The sequence below is a fragment of the Aspergillus ambiguus genome (genome assembly GCF_047715705.1).
Source record: "Aspergillus ambiguus strain CBS 117.58 unplaced genomic scaffold BDV59scaffold_22, whole genome shotgun sequence".
In the NCBI taxonomy this organism is placed as follows: Eukaryota; Fungi; Ascomycota; class Eurotiomycetes; order Eurotiales; family Aspergillaceae; genus Aspergillus; species Aspergillus ambiguus.
The window spans coordinates 435,084-456,577 of record NW_027395535.1 but is presented as its reverse complement, the minus strand read 5'-3'; the positions used below and the strand labels follow the sequence as shown (position 1 = coordinate 456,577).

Sequence of the window (21,494 nt, the reverse complement as noted above, 5' to 3'; positions counted from 1 at the left end):
GATGGGGGAAGATGGGATCTTGTATAATAAGCTGCATTAGTAGAAATGTGCACGAAACGGCAAACAAGTCTTATGACTGCAAATGCCAACTCCTGGCTTGTAGTATGCGGAAGGAGTATGGCAAGCGAGAGCTCAATGTATGAACCACCATGACATCTCCTAGAAGACAGAGCCGAATAATGCAGACCGCATGAGACGTCTCAAATCGTGTGTATATTTGTAAAAAGAACCGGGTATCTCAGGTAGCGCGCCCAAAGCAAACACCAAACTAGCTTTCCAATCGGTGAATCTCCATTCTCACGCCTTCGATCTCCTTGATCAAACCGCCATAGCGTCGAGCGATCTCTCCAACGGGCCCAGACCCAAGCCGGCTTGACGCGCCCGAGTCCGCTGCTGCATACGCATCCAGTTCCTCTTGGGCCTGCAGATGCTGCTCTTCCAGGTTCTCCCGCGCGCCTCGGAGATGTTCGCGGTAACGGCCAAGCGCAGCAGTCACCTCAGGTGTATGGATTGTGTTCGAGATCTCCAACTGCATGACGCTGAGTTTCCCCTCCACGCCCTGAGCAACCATGGCGAGATGCTCCGCCTTCGCCTTGGTGGCCCGAGCCAAGGCCCCGTGTTTGGCGCGCTCCAGCAGCGTCACCGTCTGTTCGAGCACGGCCGCTCGCATTGCTAACACCTCTGCTGCCGTCGCCGCCATCCGTGTGCGGGCCGCGGGCAGCTCTACCAGCTGCGCGCGACGCAGTTTCTGTATCCGTTCGCTGAGCTGCGACGAGAGCGTAACCTGTGGAGTGAGCTTGGCCATGGACTGGCGAGATCGATGGCGAGGCCGGCTCGACTCCGTTGCCATTGCGTTCTTCGCCGTTGCGTCCGAGGCGTCGGCGGCGTCGGCGATCAGTCGAAGGGCTTGCGCGTCGGCGGACAATATGCGAGAGAAGGGCAGTATCAAGGAGGGCATGTCGGAGTAGAAAGCATCAATATCTGGGCCTAGGAGGGATAGCACGTCCATGGTGTCGCGGGCGTCGTTATCGAGGTCGAGATGAATACGGGACGAGTCCAGGTACAAAGTAACGATGGCGACATTGTCGCGACTCTATATGTGTTCGAGATACTCGTCAGTCCGGTCATTAGGTTGCTGGTTCGCGGTGACTAGCACTAACATCATCTGGTAACCCGCTGTCGGGGTCGAAGGCCAATCGCCTCAATGTTCGTTTCTTGATCTGCTTTTTTGCGGTTTGGACTCGACAGCCTTTCAATTCCTGATAGTCCAATCCCATGTCAACAGCCTTGTCCTCTTATCTCTGCTCGGGGTATCTGCGACGCTTGTAACCTACTTTGACGACTGCCTTCCTATCGGGCTCCGCATTGTGAGCGCGCGAAGATCCATCGGGATTTAGCAGCGTGTTTTTCAGGTGCTGGTATAGCTTTTTGAACTGAGGATTATTTTCCAGGATCGTCGGATCGCAGGGTGGGATCATTGTTGCGGAACGTGGGTGAGTGTTATTCGCATGCTGGGAATGGCGGAAAGAGTTGATAGACGGAGGTTGCGGCGTTAATTGTATGCATTGTTTGTTGCGCCCGCCGATCCTCCCACCTCCTTTGCGGGAGTCACGATGTATCTATCATCTTCTACGGCTAATGCACACTAACTACTGCTAATCAAAACAGGTTCAAAAGTTATCGCTTCCATTTACACATTTCTTTCGTAATCATACATGCACCTGGTGTTGTCCCAACCATGTAGAGCGCCGCCTCAATCCCCTACTTCTCCATGTCTGCGTCGCAGACCAGAGAGCGAAGGCCTGGGCATGAAGCCGATACCATGGAAACTTGCATCGACTGTCCCAATTGGATAGCATAGAGTATGAGGCGGCGTTCAAATATCCGGCGAAAGTGGACAGCTATGTACATGAATCTTGAACGCCTGGAGAGGATCAAACTGGCTGCCAATAGAGCACAGATCGCTAATTGGAAAAACAAGGCAAGTTCAGCAAGAAACTCGGCGGCGTCGACAGACAAGAAATAACAAACTAAGGTCAAAGAACATGGATAGGATAAACCTGATGACCGGAACTAAGGCCTGAACCAAGCTTCAAGGTGGGAGAGAAGAAAAGTCAGGTGGAAAGGACCAAGCTCAGTACCGGAGTGAACATATCACATAAGGCTTGAACGTCCGCATCCAAACTAAGATCATTTACTCTTCCTCGCTCTCTTCAGAGTCGTCGTCGGAGTCATCATCGCTGCTTTCATTGGCTTCAACCGAAGGAACTGGGTCGGGGGAGTGGTCGCCGCCCTGGAACCGAGACAAGTTGCTTTCAAGCATGTTGATCTGAGCCTCCTGCTCATACTTGCTCATAGGCTTGTTCTTCTTGGGCTTAGGGGCAGGGGCGTTCATTGCAGTAGGGGTAGCGATGTCTTCACTCTCCATGACGTGCGGAGCGTTCTTCCTGACGAATCTGAGCAACATCCAGAGGACCTCGTTGGGAAGCTCATCAATATCAAGTTCGATCTCGGTCTCTTGGGTGCCCTTTACACCAGTTAGAAATTGGCATACCAATTATAGAATCAATGAGGTGAGGACAAACCTTGAGATTCGGAACATTGTTCTGAATGATTCTGAGAGCCTCCTGCATTTTCTTGTCCGTAAGGCTACTGATCCCGTTGGAAATAATCTGCTTTTCGCTGTACGTGATCTCACGCTCTTTTCCGTACTTGGAAGACTTCGACTTCTTATCCTTCTTGCTCCCCGACGAGGCCCCACTCTTCTTGCTCTCTTTCTTTCCAGGCTTGGACTTCGAGGATTTCTTGGTCCCAGGCGGTGTCTTCTTCTTCTTCTGGAGAGCCTCAAGTTGACGGTTCATCTCCGCCATCTGCTTCTTTAACAGGTTGACCTTCTCGTCATCTTCATCACTCTCCTCGACTTCTTCCTCGCTAGATTCGGAGGTGTCCTCGGCACTGTGATGCTCCGGATGAGGTTCATGAGCTTCAAGATAGCGAGACTTCTGCGCCCATTTGCTGTTGAACATTTGTTCCAGCGCCTGTCCAGCGACGTAGGTGGGATCACCAGGGATATTGAACTTGAAGCAGTTCTTGAACATCTGGCGCATGTCCGTCTCGAATTCCTTCGCGTTTTCATACTGGCCCGTGCTAAGCTTGTTTTTCATGGTCATCAGGTCCATCGGCTTCTTGATGATGCTGTGATAGGTAGGGATGTTCAAGGCGACAGGGTCCACAGGATAATAGAAGGGCATCGCATAGTTGTAGTGTTTCGGTTTGTGAATCTCATCGAGAACTTCCTGACAGAACCGGAGCTCCCACTGGTACTTCTTCTTCTTTGGCTTTGTAGAGTAGGGTAAATCACGCTTCGGGGGGTGGATTGAACGCTTGGGGCGGCCATCAGCAGTGGTGGAATCACGACGGATGAGAGGGAGCCCTTCGGGACCCAAGGCAAAAGTAGTCGCTTGAGGCGAACCGCCAGCAGGGCGCGAAGCACCTCCTGTGCTAGTCCGAGGTTCCCGACTGGCGGCAGAAGTCTTGGGAGAGATTTTCTTGGGTTTCTTTTCCTCCACCTCACCGGGTTTAGGAAGGTTCATCATCTGCTTTTCGAACGTACCCTTAAGCCTTTGGCCTTCCTGTGAAACCAGGTGATCCGGTCCGTTGAAGGTGACCGCGTTTTGAATCATCAAATTGAAGTCATCAACAACTCCCTGCACAGAACTGTATTGGTTGTTCTTCAGCTTACGCTCGATAGTCCCGAGATCCATAGGACGCTGGATGATCTGCGGGTAGTGAGGGATGTTCAACTTGACAGGGTCCACGGGTTCTCTGTAGAAACGCGAGTCGTTCATACGCTTCAGACTCTGGATACCCTTGAGAATGAACTTGTGTTGGACCTTTGTGATGGCCGACTCGCCATTAGTCGCAGCGGCCGCTGGGGTCGCGGGAGTCGCGGGAGCCGCAGGAGCACCAGTAGTCGCCTGTGGAACGGGAGGTACCTTGAACTCAACCGGTGCCGAAGATTCGCCTTCAATCTTGGTACGCTTCGCAGCGGGCTCATCAGCTGCATCAGGTTCGCGCTCCCTGGGCATCTTGGTCGGAGAAGGCGGGGCTTCGACTGGCGCGTCGCGCATTTCTTGGTCGACGGTTTGCAACGACGGGACTGAGGGGGCACTACCAGCATCTGGGTTCGGTGTGCCATCGGTTTTGGCGATATTAGAAGTATGGTGAGGAATTTCGGCCGTCATCGCTGAAGGGGCATCCTGAGTGGGAGGTTGAGGCTTGTCGTCGGTCGTTACATCAGTGGCGGCCTCGGTCGGTTTCCCCGATACCTGTGGAGTCGGTGTGTCCTTAGAAGGAGCGACTCCAGCATCAGGAGCACTGGACGACGCTGGAGCAGTGGCGTCACCATTGTCACCAGCCTCGTTCTTCGGCTCATCGCCCACGGAAGTGTCCATGGCTGACGGCTTACTGTCAGCAGTAGGCGACTTCGGGGGGGATGCAGTCGTGTCGACGCCGTTCGTCTCGGTATTGTGACCGTTCATCGCGGGCGACTTCGGTGTCTCGGCAGACACATCGGTCCCATTCACGGGCGCATCAGGTTTGGAGTCCGGTTTAGGAGCTTGTGCACTGTCGAACGAGTTAGCCACCTCACGAGAAAGATGTAATGAGATGGTGGTGATGATACATACCCGTCCACAGATGAGATACCATTCGGCGACGGAGGCAGCTGAGGCTTCTCCTCCTTTATCACAGAAGGAGCCTCGGGCGGCGGAGTCGCCATTTGAGGTCGCTTGGTCCTAAGAAACCTGAGGAGACAAGCGCAATACAGAGGTCTAACAAGTAACGCAGTGGGCGGTAGCTGGTCTCAGTTATCGAGAGGGAGATTTTAGGTAGCGACACGAATGATCAACTGAATAGGTACTTTCTGCGCTATCACAGACTAACTGAAGCGACCTGAGAATCGACGAGCGGAAACCCCCTGGTTTGGGATGACAGAGAGAACAGTAGAGAAGAAAAGGGCCGTCACCGAGAATGACGCCACGATGTGCGACGATACAAGAGGGAAGAGGATTAGCGCGGGTCGCAGGTGGAGAATGCGACAGGAAGGAAGAATTTATACTGCCAAGAGGCGGTGGGCAGTTTCCGGGTAGTCACGTGGGCGGCGAGAGGACTGACTAATCCGGAGGGTCACGGTGGCCGAATGAGGAAAGTCAGGGGAATAAAGCGAAAGGGAGGTGAGAGATGGCAGGGGATAAAGAAAACGGCAGCAGAGAAGGGGATGAGGCGTTGACGGTGGCTAATAAAATAAATCAATCATAAAACAAGGGGAGAAGGGAGCATAGGAAAAAAATAAAAAATAAAAAAAAATAAAAGGATAAGGATAAGGGAATAAATAGAATAAGATAAGCAGCTGCAGTAGTCAGGGCTGGGGTGATCGAATTTATTATTATGATGACGACGAGAGCGCGACGCGGCGGACGCGTGAAGTCATGGAAAGGCAAATTTGGGCAGGAAACGGGACACCTCGGACACGGGAAGTCGGTACCAGGGCAGGAAAGGTAAAGGGGGGACCGGGCGGTGGGAAGGCGTGACCGGCGCGCAGCTCTTCTCAGCTCAGCTCCAGAAACAGAGACTCTGGAAGTCGGAGGGGGTGCTAGAATCCTTAAGTACGAACGGCCGCGTCGCGCCCGTCCGTTTTGTGCCGCTAACTCCATCGGCCACGCTAATCCCAATTACTCTAGTTCAAGCCATTCTACCACCCCTGATTGGTTGGAGGATGACGCGTTCGACGGAATCCCTGTTCTGATTGGACGCGGTCCATCCCTTATAGCGGGTCCTTCGTACCAGTAATCCTTTGTCGGAATTATCGAACAGAAGAAATACACACCTGAAAAAAAAAAAAAAGAGCTGCACAAGAGAGACCTCCCATCCACTCCTCAGCTAAACAACTCCAGAGAGACGCCGAAGCTGAATAGAACATAAAAGAAGGAAAAACCCACACGGCTCCTGGTGGGTCTCCTGTTCAAATTAATCTGCATGGTACAGCCTTCATCGACCAAACGCGATATTGTGATACCTAGGCGGGAATATGACATACCCAAAATTATTAGGCATTTTATGGGAGATATGGGAGATATAGTTTTGGGGGATAGATTGGGAGAAAGAGGTAATCCTCACGCCGTGGGAAGCTGGAGCTTGACGCCTTCGGGGTCTGGTGACAAGCCGAAACCCCAGGGTTTTAGCCCTGAACCCTCTCCTTGCTTCATAATAGGACTAGCCGTGAATGCTGATGTAACCACTCCACCACGCAAACGGCCAATCGACGCGCCGTCCATTGTTCGCCGTAGATGGGCGCCAAGCAAGTGGAATGCGTTGTATGAAGATAAACAAAATGATAGTAGAAAGGATGCCGAAAGATACGCGTGTCGAACATGTTATATTCTTGGCTTGGTGCTTTCCCTTGACAGAAGTGTTTTGTGACGGCGCAGTGACTTGTCCCATCGCCCGTTCCTATAGTCCACAGTGGCGTCTGTCGCATCCCTTGGTTATTGATTACGGTGCATCAAAACGCGCTCCGTCGGAGTCGCCAGGTCTCTGGTTCATTTGACCCTTCTGGCTTGTAAGCTCCTGTGGGACACGGTAGCCTTCCGTGTCGAATAGAGCCACATCTTTGGCATGGTCAGGAACATTTCGTAAAACATGGCACTGCGTCACGAGCGAAACCAGATCGGTGGCACTTCGAAAGGAGAGCATTGCTCAAGTATGGCGAATGGTGTCCGCTTCTTTGATTCTAGTCTCGGCCCAGGAAATTTTCGGCACCAGATTGTTAGTGATTGAGTTTGATAAGCCCAAGAACATTATATCGGTTTAGCCAGAGGAGTGAAGTCCAAACGAAGAAGGCAAGATCCCACGATACTGTCCTCCAGGCGGAGTAGGCTAGAGAGAGCAATATTGGGAATGCGACGGATGTACTCCCACGACGACTCATGCATAAGACTCGGATAGGATTACAGGCGGCTTTTAAACAGACGTCTCACATCCGATCTGCCCACCCTACAGGGAAGCTTCTTGCTCAAGAGAATACCGACTGGAGCAATATTCAATATAGTTGGATAGGGTAAGTGATCACAGGAGATGTTGACTTGGGAGAAAAGTACTTGGGGTATCAACTGAAAAGGAAAAGGTTGATTAGATAAGACAAACCTGGAGCGGAACTGGGCTGCCAAAGCTAAACCCCAACGGGTCAAGCGCATCGACGGACTTCTACAGAACTTTTTTTTTCCTTCTCAGTAACAACCGCCCAGAGACGACGGCCTTGCAACGTTCCCAGCTGTCGCTCCGTGTTAAAGTGGCAGGTGTCTCTTGTTTCTACTATTTCTGGGTGTCTACCGCTGAGGGTTTTTCTTTCTTTCTTTTTATCTCCCTTTTCCTCCCCTACGCACGCCGTTAAAGATGGGCAAGAAAACGGCTCGGCCGCCCGCCTCGAAGATTTCCTCCGCTGCGTCGCCTTCAGTGTCCGGACTCACGCATACTGGGAATAAGTCGTCGATATTGAAGGCTTCGTTTGCTCCTTCCGACTACCAATTGGCGCTGTTTGCGTCGGTCATCCAAGGCCTCGATGGCCAGCACCTCCGAATCCATGACACGAACACCGGCAGATTACAATGTGAACATGTCCTCGGCCCCAAAGAGACCGTCACATCTCTCGATTGGGGGTACTATCCCGGTAGACACAAGGATCGCGACCAGCAAACAAAGAAGAAGCGGAAGCGTCATTCCGATGTGAACGGTGTCAACGATGACCAAGGAGATGTTGTCGTGGCTTTCGGCACCAGCGCTTCCGACATTCGAATGTATTCTCCTGCAGAAGACAAGATCGTCGGAACACTTGCTGGCGCCCATGACAAGGGTATCAAGGACTTCAAATTCACGCTAAGCAAACTGGCTCAAGAAGGATGGAGTATCGGTGGTGATAACAAACTCGTTCAGTGGGACTTACACACCGGGAAGACCACAAGGTAATTATCCTCTCCAAACATTACCCGCAATCTGCATGATTCAGGGACAATCCGTCTAATCGAGTTTGATCGCAGAATTATCAACCTCCCCTCGACCGCATCGTTCACGAGTCTCGCTCGCCCTCTTCCTTCCAACCCTCCGGTCCTCTGCGCATCTCAAACTCCGTACATAATCGACGTCGAGAATGGCGAAGCTCCGCGCTCTTTCCCTGCCATGCGCAACCCGGTCCATACCCTTCTCACATCGTCTACAGAGTCGTTCGCTACAGGACTTTTCCTCGCGTCTGACAATGACCGTTACATCAATGTCTTTGACTCTCAAACCCAGAAGCTCGTCATGAACCTCGTGGCGGATAAAGAAGTCTCCTCGGTGTCGCTATATCCTGGACAGGCAGGTCAGGCCGATCCTTTGGAGAAGCAGATTCTTGCGGTCGTGACTGGGGACGGCACAATCGAGCTGTTTACGAGGCCGTTTGTTCAGCCTGCCTATAATACTACTAGCCTTAAAGCCAGAGGCAAACAGATGACACGGAGAGCCGAGTCATCTATCCAGGTTGCTCAGTCCGACGAATCCGATGCGATTGTGCCGGTGGTAAGTGCCGCCTTCCAGGGTCCTGATCTGCTGGTCGCTTGGGCTGAAGGAGGTGTTGTTCCGGTCTTCGAGCGCGTTCGGTGGCTTAACGAGGACACCGATGAATTGGCATTCACTGGTACAAAGAAAATCCCCAAGACCAAGTCTAGCTCGGTCCTCGCGTCAGCAACCACAAACAAGACTCGAAACGCGGTGGAAAGCCGAGTCGACGAGACTAGGGTAGTGGCGGAGCAGGGTAACCTGGTAGACGACGATGTCGAGATGGAAGATACGAAACAGGATGATGTTTCTGCCGCTGATAGTGACGAAGGAGACGAATCCGAAGACGACGAGCAACCTAAGAAATTGACCGGCTCCAATGAACCACAGCAAAAGGAAGCCGACAGCGATGTTGAAATGAACAATGCGGCAGACTCTGATGCGGAGGAGGAAGAAGAAGACGATACCGGCGAACCGTCGTTCGGCGAACTCCTGCGGGCTCACACCTCGAAGGAGGTTGACGTCGAAGCAGAGCTTGAGGATGACGCTCATCTGGGCTCCCTCGTCCCGGGTAAATCCAACGCAGCTGTGCAGCAGATTCCTTCGGGTGTTTCGTTGTCGACGGTCCTCACGCAGTCGCTCAAGACGAATGACAACGCCATGCTGGAGTCGTGCTTCCACGCGAGCGATCTCTCCATCATCCGGACGACGATCCAACGTCTGGACTCCTCTCTCGCCGCCACTCTCCTTCAAAAACTGGCCGAGCGCCTCTCTGCACGCCCGGGCCGGTACGGGCACCTTCTCGTGTGGGTGCAATGGACTTGCGTTTCTCACGGTGGAGCGCTCGCGGGTAAGCCCGACCTTCTGAAGCGCATGGCAACCTTGTTCAAGGTCATGGATCAGCGCTCGTCCAGTCTGCCCTCGTTGCTTCTGCTCAAGGGTAAGCTCGATATGCTGGATGCCCAGATGGGATTGAGACAGTCGATCCACAACAACGCGGATGCGGAAAGCGAGGACGAGGACAACGTGATCTACGTCGAGGGACAAGAGGAGCTGGAAGATGAGGACAGCGATGCAGACACGTCGAAGCACATGGCAACGCCGCGGACCAAGCTGATCCGCGACCAGACGTTTGACGAAGACGAGTCAATGATGAACGGTGTACAGTCCGGCGCCGACGAGTCCGACGATGATGAGGAAGGCAGCGAGGAGGAAGAGGAGGAGAACGAGGATGTGTTCGATGTGGAGGCAGAGGAGTCGGCCGGTTCCTCCGACGCGGAGGAATCTCCCGACGATGAAGATGAGAACGACGAGGATGCGGAGAGTGCGGGCTCGTTGGCGGATTTCGTCGCCGATACTGAAGACGAGGAATCGGGAGATGAAGGACTCGCTTCTTCCCAGCCGCCATCCAAGAAGGCCAAGTTGGGTGGTGGTGGTGGAGGAAAGGCGAAGAACAAGGCCAGAAAATAGATTAGAGTTATACCCTGGTTCTTCTGATCACTTGTCTCTTGGAGTTTTGCGCCGTCCATCCTGTCTTTATAAAAAGTGCGAGATTTTTCTCTTCTATCTATTTCTTTCTTTCCGTCTATTTTGTTGTACTCCCATCAAGACGGTGACATGTCTATATTATTGCATCAACTTGACCTGGTGTTGTGCAGGTAGTTGTAACTTGGAAACCCTACCTGATTATACATCCCTCACCCTGAGCTGACTACAAGATACTTATCGAACAAAGAGATGCGTTGCGATTCAAGATTGTTCAACCTTTCTATAGCCTGTATACTCGCAAAGGTGTGTAGGGTACCTAGGTAGAGATAAAACGGTCATAACGATACCAAGTTCTGTCGTGCTCAACGTCCCCGTCGGATGTGATCTGTATCCGGATAAGAATATCCAGTTCTGTGAACAGACAAGTGAGGCGCGCTGCTTTAGCAATATCATCGGATGACTTCATCACCAGTCCTGTCTAGTGCCTCCAGTCCTTCCAGGATCTCACTTCCTCCGTAGGCCCCCGAGCCTGGAGCGATGTGTCTCCTCGAATTGCTCCATACCTCATGGAATTTGACGGTCTGGTTACTAGATGCCACAACGATGCACCCTTCCTCCACAGTGCGAGAACACCACAAGCCGCCTTCATCCGGTCTAGGCTGCGTAGATGTCCGTCCGATCTGCCTGGGCTGGTTTGATGCAGTCTCTGGTGCCCGTGGAGAAGAATCATCCTGGCTCCGAAGCAAATCATACCAATAAATTGGTGGCCTACATGGATAACTTATGGCACAGAGGATGCGTCCACAATCCCGAATAGACGAGTTCTCTAACGGACCACCCCAGCTGCTGCCAAGGGGACCCCACGGAACTGCAGAGATTTGTTCGCAGCTGGGCCAAGCAAATACGGCAATTCGATATGGATGCTCAGGAATGGAATATCCAAGTGTAGCAACAATCTCTCGCCTTGTCTTACTCCAGATGAGGCCAGTCACCTGTGCATACACATTGATGGTGGCGAGACAAGCACCAGAGGAAGTGTGATAGAAATGAATGGCTCGATCATTCGTTCCTCCCCCGGTTGCCAGGAGTGAAGGTTGCCATGGTGCGAAGGCAATCGCCTTAACAGCTGCAAAATGATTCAACCGATGTTTCTGGTAGTTTGTTGGAACCATGAAAGTCCGACCGCGCGCGCAGATAACAGTCCCTCTAGATATATTAAGGTCCTTGTACAATGGATGCATGTCAGGCTCGTCCGAGCTCTGCAATACCGGTATGGCAAAAGATAGTTGACAGGGTTCTTGCTCGCTTTCGTTTGACGCTGTGGAAGACACATCAGATTCTTGGACCTGTGCACTCAACTGCGAGGGGACCCTAAGCTCTCCCGGTGGTATGATATCTTGCAGCTCGAAGATCAAGCACACATTGTCATTACCACCAGTTGCTAAGTAAGTTCCATCTGGTGACCAAGATATACCACAAATCTGTTGGGAATGGGCTGATATCCTGGTCATAAGCGTCATAGAGCCCTCCCAGGCAGGTTGGTCTTGTGCATAATCTGGCCACTCCACGGAGTAATACCAGATATTGCCATTTTCATCGCCTACAGCAAGCTCTTCTGTATCCACCTCAATGCCGGGGAACCTTTCAGATAGTCTACGGCTTTTGGTTGGCCTGAACGCCACACAAGTGATGCCAACCAGATGGCTGATCTCAAATCGCACCTCGGAATCAAAAGCGCTCCACAAAGATAGCAATCCGGCCCGTCTACCAACAGCCAATATGCTTTTCCTTCCATTTTCTGACGAAAAAGACATAGAAGTTACGAAATTTCCGGGAGGCTGATCGCTGAAAGGTGGGTGCTGTACACCAAAGATATCAGACCAAAGGTAGACGCAGCTTCCAAGGCCAACGGCAAGAATACCGCAAACTGGGGAATATGCTATGGTCGAGCAATAGAAATCATCGCGGAGGCGAGGTGCATCCAACACGCGGAATGGTCGAATTGGGACCACAGCAGCTTTGCTGTCTTCTTTCCAAGATGTCGTCCCTATATACTCAGAAACCTGTTATTAGTGGCAATTCACATCGGCCCCAGCCAATCTGTTTCCTTTCAGAATGATCACATGGGCTTTAGTGCAGTTTTATACAATAAATTGCAGGTATGTGATATATCCTGTGACTCTCCGCAATTGGACGGGATTTTCCTCTCTATGTACTCACACTTGTCTTGCCCTGCCCTCCTCCAAGCATTGTTCTCCCAAACCAAAGGCGCGAAACGTTCGAAGTACGGTAAGGCGGGACATAGGTTGTATTGGACTAAAGGGCAACGGTTGCAATTATTAAGTAGTCTCTTTGACCGGTCGATATCCAACGCAAGAGCCACCCTTGCCTCATGCTTAATTTCCTCATGTTTCTTTTGTTCGTGAGCGGTTGCCAATGGTAGGAATTTTGCCGTATACATGCGAGCCGTGGTGCCTCTTGCAAAGGCACCTCCAGGGGTCCTCGAAGCAGGGATGAATCGTCCTCCTACGGCAGCAGCTGGCCCGCCAACATTCCAGACGGTTCCAGCACTAACATGTCTCAGAGAACCGGAAGTTGTAATATTATTTCGGACGGCCACAGCAACACCGTTGACCAGGTGAGGGGTATGATGAGTGCTGTGTAGCTGGTTAGGCGCCATCTCCGTGGTGCTCGTTGTTCTCTCTTGGGGCGTATCCATGAATGGATCTTCCCTATCAAAGCGATGCCTTAATATCCTTTCTTCGGGACTTAGTTCCTCGGTGTTTTGTCCCACATGGAACGCTGTAGAGGATGGGGTCGTAAACTCTCTAGCTGGAATGAACCGGTCTGGACTCGTTGACACGCCCGGCGATCTTGTGTTTGCCCAAGCTTTGGCGCGAGGTCTACCACGAACTCGCTTGACTGGGCTCTGTAACTGTGGCACATGTGACTCAGGTTCTTCCGATATCTTGGTCAGGTGAGTGAGACTATGATCTACCGTCATTATTGAAGGAGAGGAGCCAAGGTTCATATCAACACCGGCATTCTTGCATGAAGATAGTTCGCCAGATTTGACAGCATTAGAACGACTATAACGGTTCAAAAAAGGAGAAGGAGGCGTCGGGGGATGACTGCTTATCACAGACTCGTCGTCGTCGGAGTCATCCCAGATGAGTCCCGGTGTTGGAGGACTCAAAACTGAGGAGGCCAACTGTTCGGATGAAGGTGTATCAGGATGTTTTTCCTCCATGGCGGTCGTTAAATCACATCGTCAACGTAGTACCCAGGAGATGTAAAGATCGGTCAGGAATAACGCCAGAGCAGGGAAGGTTGGGGAAGACCCCGAAAGAATGGTATATCGGGCCCGGGCTAATATTTAACGTAAATGTAATGCTAGTTTCCGTCCGGGCGTAACCTCATCCCTGCGGATATTGCAGAGAGAGATGTTGAAGAGGAAAAGAAGCTGTGCTTACTTTGTATGGATCTTGTATTTGCTCTTTAGTCACGTGCCAATTACCCAACACGGAAGGTGGCTGCCGACCTCACTATCCAGTCAGCGTCGTCACGCATTTCCACTGCTCAGTATTACGACAACCACTTTCCTTCCAGCCAGCGCCTGATCTATACTCCCTCTCATCATGGCCAGCGTAACTCTCCCCTTTTTACTCGCTTCGACTTTAGCACATTAACACCTGGGTCGGCAGCACGGGATCCCCCGCTACAGCGTACATGAACGCTCCGAAGCGGCTCGCCAGCAGGAACTCCGCAAGATTGAGAAGTACCAAGAGCAGGATCGCTTAGTCCATGAGAGAGTACGTCGTCGCGGGTCAAATGAAGCACTCTCAATCATTAACACCAGTTCCCAGATCGCAAACAATGAATACACGACAGAAACTTTGCAACTAATATCCGAACTACTGGCCAAGAATCCAGAGTACTATACTGTATGGAATTATCGCCGCCGGGCACTACAACATGAATTTTCGCAGGCGGGATCTATCAGTTCCGGCGAGTCAGCAGTCGAGGGTATAGCCAGCTTGATCAAGAATGACTTGCAGTTTCTGATCCCTCTCCTACGGAGTTTCCCGAAATGCTACTGGATCTGGAATTATCGACTATGGCTTCTGGACGAGGCCAAACGGCGGTTGCCACTAGCCCTGGCCCGCAGATTATGGGAAGAAGAACTGGCCCTCGTGGGCAAGATGCTGAGTCTGGACAGTAGAAACTTCCATGGCTGGGGCTATCGGCGATTCGTTGTCGAATCACTTGAGAAGCTGACAGACAAACAGACCGGTGCAGTCAGCATGACACAGTCGGAATTTGATTATGCGAAGAAAATGATTGGAACCAATCTTTCCAACTTTTCAGCGTGGCATTATCGCACGAAACTCATCCAGCGAGTATTAAACGAAAAGTCCGCCACTAATGTGGAGCGTCGAAAAATGCTTGATGGTGGTAAGACACCTTCAAAGCCTTGCACTTGAGATGTGGCTTCTGCTAACGATGAATGCGAAAGAATTGGAGCTCATCCATCGTGCACTCTGTGATCCATATGATCAGTCGCTGTGGTTCTATCATCAGAACTTGATGTGCACTTTCGACCCGGCCACCTCAGAACAGACGATGGCGCCAAATCTGAGCAACTCAGAACGGATAGACTATCTACGCAAGGAAATCGAGGAGATCCAGGATATGCTTGACGGGGCGGAAGACTGCAAATACATCTATCAGGCATTGATCGAGTGCACATTATTACTGTCGAAAGTGGAAGGTCGTCTGGGAAGTGGCGACCAGGAGAAGGTCCTGAGCTGGCTCTCGGAACTAAAGAAGTTGGACCCGCTACGGCAAGGACGATGGCTTGACTTTGAACGGTCTTTGCGACAGTAAGCGCCTCGTTGCCTCTCTGCCGCTCCATCACTCCATATATGGCAATAGTATAAGGATTCCGGGGCGCTCATGCCGGTTCTCACTAATGAGGAATTTGTTTGGTCTGATCGGTTCAGCATTCCGGGTGACCCTAGGAAGTGCGGGAGTTATAGTGGAGCCAGTGGTTACCGCATCCATGGATGCGAAAAAGGGGGAGGAGAGAGGCTCGGGAGGTTTCAGAAGACGAACAAGCAGCCACGGGCGTGTTAACTTTCAGTTATTCATGAGGAACCTTGGAGATGTATAAAAATTTAGGGCGAGGCCACATACCTTTCTTTCATACTTTGATTAAGTATGTGTTGACATGACTGGAGACAAAACACTGCATGTGTTGATCTACATCGGCATAGGGCATTCATCCCATGTCCAGAGGATCCAGTAGGATACAGGTAGGTATAAGATGGATGATATGTCAAGAAGAAAGAAAGTAAAGTGTAGCCTGTTTGAGCATCCTACGCCGTACGCCGTATATACTTCAACTAGACCAACCGTTAGAGTGTAGGTAGGGTGATCCTGGGGGGAAATTAACGGGTTCCAGACCCGCCAAGCCTTCTTCTCGACTCCCTCTTTCTCTCCGTTCCAACAACTCTCCTTCGAACTCCCCTCCATCTCCATCTTCATTCTTCCCATTCCACTGGTGGTTTGGGGTTCTTGTCGCTGTTGTCTTCCTGCAGTCCGCTTCATCCTCTTGACCTCTGATATTCCCATCCTCTCCTCCCCTTCGCCTTACCCTGGTGGCTCCCGCGTGTTTTCTCCCTACCCTCCCTACCATGGCCCTGCCGTTGTTCTAATCCGGCCCTGCTATCGTCAATCTCTACTCTTCGTTTCGTATCGCGTTGGTCGCGAACTGCTCTAGATTGAATACTCGTTCAATCGTGTTGCTCTTACGACCCTCCCCCTCTCCCTGACCTTCGTTGGTCGGGCCCTCCATTATGTCTTCGAGACGGAATAGTCACGAGTACGAAGGGGTAAGTGTACAAAACACCCTTGAAAAGGGTCAATGGATGATCCTGACTGTATTTCAATCTAGGATTCGTTCGACGACGCCCCTGAAGCGCCCAACACACTCTCCGTTTCCATTCCACAGAGTACTTCCACGCGGTCCCTGACAGACAGCCCCCCGAGTGCCTCGGCTCCTCCCCCTCAACTGCCTACTAATGCCCAGGACGCGGAAAAGAAAGACGCTGAGTCCGAAGATGCTCTTTCAGATCGACAGTCGGAGTCGGAGGAAACCCCTCGCAAGCAAAAGCCGCACAAGTCCCCCCTATTGACGGCCCACCGTTTGTCAACCACATCCCTCGACGAGGTGAACTTGGCTGGCGGGGGGAAGGACGAGCTCCAAGACGGAAATAACGAATCTAAACTCGCCTCTCCGCCTCCATTGCCTTCCAGAGACTCGACTTCAACACAAGGCTCACGCCTGCAGGGGTTGTCCGGTAACCTTCCTTCCGTGCCCTGGGCGCCCCCTCCAGTCAATAAGAACCCAGCTCCTGCCGCTCCTCCTCCGCCACCATCCCGCAAACTAACCGGCCCATTCGCATGGCTTTCTCGGAACTCTACAGGGAGTCGAGAGATGAAGTCCCCTCCCCCGCCATCCAATCGCCGAAACACCGCCACATCGGTGTCGACACTCTCCAGCAATCCCGAACTGGCCGGCCGGTTCCCAGATGGAGAGGACGCCGATGGTGTCAGAAGACCGAGGGTGAATAGCCTGAAGGATCAATTCAAGATGCTTAGAATGAGAGAGGAAGGCCTTGTCCCGGAGAATGATGAAGCCAGTGTTGCGTCAGGACCCGGAAGTGTCAGTCAATCCGCCGGTAGCCCTCCCCCGAGTATCCCTGAAGAGGGCGCAAATGACTCCGCTCCCACTTCAGCGACTTCGCCACCGAATGTCCCCTCTACCGTCAACCCCAACCTCGCGCCGGGGACGGTTTCCGGCTTCTCAGCCTCGGCAACTGACGCATCGGCCCCCGTGGACTGGGAGATGTGGCAGCAGTTGGTCAACCTCGGTCCTCAGGCGTTGAAAGGTGCTAATGCGGACGGGTTGAACGCTGCTATCAAACGGGGTATCCCGCAGACAATCCGGGGTGTCATCTGGCAAGTCCTGGCTGATAGCAGGAACCCTGAGCTAGAGGACACGTACAGGGAACTCGTCGCCCGGGGAACAGACAAGGAGAAGCCACGGTCTCCGAATGGCGCTGTCAACGGCAGTGCAGAAAAGGAGTCCGTGGCTTCATCGTCTCGTTCGTCCATTCGCTCAGAGCACTCTGCCTCTGTAGCTCACTCGGCCAATGGAGCCTCCCCGAGTCCTTCTCACGAGGTTGATCCTGAGAAATTGACCAAGGAGCAAGCTGCTAGCGAGACGGCTCGAAAGAAGAAGGCCAAGGAAGATGCAGCTGCCTTGCAGAAATTGGAAAAGGCCATTAGACGAGATCTCGGAGCCCGCACCAGCTATTCTCGCTACTTCGTCTCGCAAGGAAACCAAGAAGGCCTATTTGGCATGTGCAAGGCATATGCACTGTACGACGAGGCCGTTGGATACGCTCAGGGCATGAATTTCATAGCTATGCCTTTATTATTCAACGTAAGCTTATCTCCTAAACGCTCTTAGAAGCCCTAATTACTGATATCTTCCAGATGGACGAAGTAGAGGCATTCTCACTTCTTGTTAAGCTGATGAACCATTATGGTTTGCGAGAGATGTTCATTCAGGATATGCCTGGGCTCCATAGGAGCCTATATCTTTTTGAGCGTCTCCTAGAGGATATGGAGCCGGCCCTCTGCTGTCACCTTCATCGGCGCGGTGTTCACCCTCAGTTGTACGCCACACAGTGGTTCCTTACGCTCTTTGCCTACCGCTTCCCGTTGCAACTAGTTCTTCGCGTCTATGACCTTATCTTCGAAGAAGGCCTAGAAACTACCATCCTTAAGTTCGCGCTCGCTATCATGCGCCGGAATGCGGAAACCTTGCTGGAGATGAAAGACATGACGCCACTGACTACCTTCCTCAAGGAACGGTTGTTCGACGTCTATATTGACAAGCAACCCTCGCCGTCATCAATCTTAGAGTCTGGGTTCTTCGGCAGCTCGGGAGCTGCTGACAAGGAGATATACCGCGCGGACATTATGGTCCAGGATGCCTGTGCTGTTGTCCTTGAGCCTGGAACCATCCTTGCGTACACTGCCGAATGGGAGGAGAAGGTACGGGCAGAAAAAGAGCGCGAGCAGGAGCTGGAGACCCTGAGATACACAGTGGCAACACAAAGCGCTCGTGTTCGGTTGCTTGAAGAGCAGGCAGAAGCCTCTGATAAGGAGCATGTTCAGCTTGCCTCCGAACTCGTTCATCTCAAGGTTGAGAATGAAGAGTTAACGGATATGAACGACGCGTTGAAGATGCAGGTCACTGAGCTGAAGAATGTGGTGGACAAGCAGCCGGCAGAGGTGGAAGAGAAGCTCCGGACTGAAATGGACCGCATCATGAAACGGAACTTGGAGGTGCAGAACGAGAATCGTTCTTTGGTAGAACAAATGGCCGAAATGGAGAAGGAACTCGTACAGACGAAGATGGAATCGGCCGAGGTACGGGGGCATGCCTTTCCGTTCTCTTGACGAGATAAACTGACACTATTTTAGGTCCACGAAAAGTACGAGAATCTCCAGCAGAAATGGAACGATCTCCGACGGGCCCTCGACTAAAGGGCCACCATGTTGACATTCTCATCCGTGACAAGGGTGATATTGTCATTGTACTACCATCCTCTTCGACTTCTGCCAACTTTGCTATGTCCGAGCTGTCTCCAGCGGTGATCAGGCTTATGCGATGTTTCTTCATGTGACGTATTGGTGCAGCACTGGTTGTTTCGTCTTATTTTGTGTTAGTTGCTCGACTGCACAAAGCCTTTTTTTCTTTGTTGGTTGATTGGTTTCATGCTAGCGCGCCCGAGTTTGACTGTGTCTGACGCGGGTTACTGATGGGTTTTGCGATTTGTTACGAGGACTAACTACTTAGGGTACGAGGGATAACGCGGATCCCAATGCATACACGGTGTGCAGTGTATATCATGGAATAGATATTATGTTCTCTAACTGCTTCGTTCGAAAACAGGATAAATCTATTACTTTTCTATCCACGTTCCCGCGGGTCATCACTCAAATCATGATTCTAGACAGTAGCATGGCTATTTACAGGATGCTCTCGAAGTAAGTAGACAGGATGTCCTCGCGAACGGGACCGGCCAGGGCCTTCAGGGCCTTGTGTGCCTCACACTCGTTATCGTAGTACTTCATGTCATCCAGCGAGGCGAAGGTGGTCTTGACGGAAAGGTTGAAGCCCTTGTTGCGGGGGTCAGGCATGGAGGGGCCGACGGCAATGTTGGTGATGTATGGCTTTCCGTCCTATGATGTACCTCCGTTAGCATTGGACGCTCCCCCACAGACGGATTCAAGATATTTTCAAGCAATGTGAAATCACAGGATCGGATACATACCTTGACGGCAGTCTTCGCAAGCACCTTGTACTGCTCTAGGACACGGTCCCGGTCCGCCTCGTTAGGGATCTTGAAGAGAGTGATGCGCTCGATGGGGGCCATTTTGGTTGGATGAAGGAAGCGGCTGGGAGTCGAGAATGGGGGAGATGAGGAGCAAGAAAGCGCACAGAGATGGGACACGGAGGACGAGAGGGGAGTAGGAGGTCGTAATATGGGGGGAAATGTTCCGCAGAGGATCCGTCGGGCCATTTATACCTCCACGTCTCCACGACAGACACCCTCCGTTGATTCCTCACCTGTTGTCTCCTATGCGGGGTAATGTGGGATCGCCCTGGCCCAGCAGATTGTTCTTGCTTGCTTGATGCGACGCCTGGTTTTGGCATTATTATTAATGGGCACATTGGACACTTCTATGGGGCATTGCCTGGATCCGACGGATGTCGGCCCGGTTAGAGCCGGATATTTGAATGGTTCTGGCTGCAATCGCCATGAAGCTTACATGTAATAGGATCAGGATGGAAATGAAATGAAGTCCCTACAGATTCGACTGTATCCAGCACGGTGTTATGGACATCTGTCGGCATTGTATTCTCCTGGATCACTACAACATACTGTGGACGTGTTGGAAAAGGCGGAATATCCCCGCGCCCCCGGTTCCGCCCGGATATAAGGTTGTCCGGTATCGTTCCGGGGATGGGTCTCTGATGGGTTGATTGCAGGCAGTTGGGAGAGGGGAATAACCGCTTTTCTTAACTACCGACTCTTGCACTCAAATAATATCCAATTTGCGATGATCCAGGTCGGCTCCACGAGCTTCCTTAACATAACGTAGTATAAAATGCAGGTATCCGGTATCCACAATGCTCAGATGGCCAGGCTGCAATACCCGAAATACCTCTTGCCTTTGCTATTGGGTCCAATGCGCCAGAATAACCTGGCCAGTAGTCACATCCTCAATGGACTACCACGCAGAGAGCTCGCTAAAATCGGACCTCTTGATCCCTATCCTGCAGCTGTCTAGGTTTCTTCCATCTTATCAGTCACGGATTCCAGGTTTGAGAAAACTGAGACACTTGACCCCACAATTCGGGATATAAGACAGCTTGCTCGAATACAGGTCACGTCGCACTTCACATGAATGGATACCTGGTCCGCAGCTTCGGGTGCCGTCCGCCTACCAAGTGTCTCAATATCCTGATCGGCTGCAGGGCTTCACAAGTGTGGGTTGCATATCGCAGCCATCCGTAGGCATCGCTATGACATTAGCGTATGCCAAAAGACTAGAAATGGGGCAGCCATGGTCATGAGTGGACAGCTCTTCGGTACTTGTCACACGTAGAAGCTTGTCAGTCGCCTTGGCCTGGCTCAATCAAACATCATTGACTGGCTCCGGACGGTTCTTGAACATCAACTTGTATTTGACGAGCTCAACGATTTCCAACTGTTCGCCTTCTCCATCCGCCGGGCCGGACAGCGGCCGCCGCTGCACCACAGCAAGCGGTTGTGCCAATTTCTTCACTTCTCCAGTCATGCGTTGGTATCTACCCACATACAGGTAGACCCGTTTCATCCACTTTGTGTCATCCGGCGCCGTAGTCTGTGGGCTGTAGTCCGGGAACATGAGCTTGCCAATGGGGGTCTCGAAGGCGGGGGCGTTCGGATCGTGGGAGTTGTAGGTGCGATCTCCATTCTCGAAATTGCCGCCTTGGCTTTCCTCTGACGGGACGTTGATTGTGCCTTGTAGCTCGAGGATCGCAAGGCCGGAGGGGGTCTGGAGGAGCGGAGGGAGGGGGTTTGTAAGGGAGGAAGAAACGGTCGAGGTAGACGCGCGCGGATGGAGAGGAACCGACGGCATGCTTGGCGGGTAGACAGGGGAATGTGTAGATTATTCGAAATAATCGCTTGTAGGAAATTCAATTGGAGGTAAGAGGTCGAATTCGTCGTGCTGATCTGGTCGCCTGATGTTGGAATCTGCAGATGATGGTGGAAGAGGTGAAATTGAAA

The 21,494-nt window shown here is 52.0% G+C and overlaps 8 protein-coding genes across 8 annotated transcripts; 3 read left to right on the top strand and 5 right to left on the bottom strand.

Annotated features, from left to right (window-relative positions):
- Window positions 1-11: 11 nt before the first annotated feature.
- BDV59DRAFT_61425 (uncharacterized protein) lies at window positions 12-1,514 on the bottom strand. Its single transcript, XM_073696764.1, has 3 exons — window positions 1,335-1,514; window positions 1,161-1,259; window positions 12-1,093 (listed from the first exon to the last, which is right to left on the bottom strand). The coding sequence occupies exons 1-3, from the start codon at window positions 1,476-1,478 to the stop codon at window positions 269-271; spliced, it is 1,068 nt and encodes a 355-aa protein (XP_073546722.1). The 5' UTR covers window positions 1,479-1,514; the 3' UTR covers window positions 12-268.
- Window positions 1,515-2,110: 596 nt separating this feature from the next.
- Window positions 2,111-4,684, bottom strand: BDV59DRAFT_61417 (putative transcription regulator BDF1). The gene is made up of 2 exons (XM_073696763.1): window positions 2,586-4,684; window positions 2,111-2,527 (listed from the first exon to the last, which is right to left on the bottom strand). Exons 1-2 carry the CDS (start codon window positions 4,539-4,541, stop codon window positions 2,195-2,197), a joined length of 2,289 nt encoding a protein of 762 aa, XP_073546721.1. The 5' UTR covers window positions 4,542-4,684; the 3' UTR covers window positions 2,111-2,194.
- Window positions 4,685-7,303: 2,619 nt separating this feature from the next.
- On the top strand, window positions 7,304-10,326 carry BDV59DRAFT_61379 (WD40 repeat and Utp12 domain-containing protein). The gene is made up of 2 exons (XM_073696762.1): window positions 7,304-8,018; window positions 8,094-10,326. The coding sequence occupies exons 1-2, from the start codon at window positions 7,453-7,455 to the stop codon at window positions 10,057-10,059; spliced, it is 2,532 nt and encodes an 843-aa protein (XP_073546720.1). The 5' UTR covers window positions 7,304-7,452; the 3' UTR covers window positions 10,060-10,326.
- Window positions 10,327-10,336: 10 nt separating this feature from the next.
- On the bottom strand, window positions 10,337-13,516 carry BDV59DRAFT_181331 (WD40 repeat domain-containing protein). Its single transcript, XM_073690217.1, has 2 exons — window positions 12,298-13,516; window positions 10,337-12,124 (listed from the first exon to the last, which is right to left on the bottom strand). Exons 1-2 carry the CDS (start codon window positions 13,325-13,327, stop codon window positions 10,527-10,529), a joined length of 2,628 nt encoding a protein of 875 aa, XP_073546719.1. The 5' UTR covers window positions 13,328-13,516; the 3' UTR covers window positions 10,337-10,526.
- Window positions 13,517-13,641: 125 nt separating this feature from the next.
- BDV59DRAFT_181329 (Rab geranylgeranyltransferase BET4) lies at window positions 13,642-15,431 on the top strand. Its single transcript, XM_073690216.1, has 4 exons — window positions 13,642-13,724; window positions 13,782-13,889; window positions 13,944-14,532; window positions 14,594-15,431. Exons 1-4 carry the CDS (start codon window positions 13,716-13,718, stop codon window positions 14,962-14,964), a joined length of 1,077 nt encoding a protein of 358 aa, XP_073546718.1. The 5' UTR covers window positions 13,642-13,715; the 3' UTR covers window positions 14,965-15,431.
- Window positions 15,432-15,593: 162 nt separating this feature from the next.
- On the top strand, window positions 15,594-19,130 carry BDV59DRAFT_181326 (putative GTPase activating protein (Gyp5)). The gene is made up of 4 exons (XM_073690215.1): window positions 15,594-15,971; window positions 16,034-17,587; window positions 17,641-18,582; window positions 18,637-19,130. Exons 1-4 carry the CDS (start codon window positions 15,936-15,938, stop codon window positions 18,697-18,699), a joined length of 2,595 nt encoding a protein of 864 aa, XP_073546717.1. The 5' UTR covers window positions 15,594-15,935; the 3' UTR covers window positions 18,700-19,130.
- Window positions 19,131-19,185: 55 nt separating this feature from the next.
- Window positions 19,186-19,592, bottom strand: BDV59DRAFT_203212 (Dabb family protein; the record flags this gene model as incomplete). The annotated part of the gene is made up of 2 exons (XM_073694224.1): window positions 19,186-19,398; window positions 19,491-19,592. The coding sequence occupies 2 exons, from the start codon at window positions 19,590-19,592 to the stop codon at window positions 19,186-19,188; spliced, it is 315 nt and encodes a 104-aa protein (XP_073546716.1).
- A 661-nt stretch (window positions 19,593-20,253) lies between these two features.
- BDV59DRAFT_181324 (Ctf8 family protein) lies at window positions 20,254-21,474 on the bottom strand. The gene has a single exon (XM_073690214.1). It carries the CDS (start codon window positions 21,343-21,345, stop codon window positions 20,860-20,862), a length of 486 nt encoding a protein of 161 aa, XP_073546715.1. The 5' UTR covers window positions 21,346-21,474; the 3' UTR covers window positions 20,254-20,859.
- Window positions 21,475-21,494: the final 20 nt, after the last annotated feature.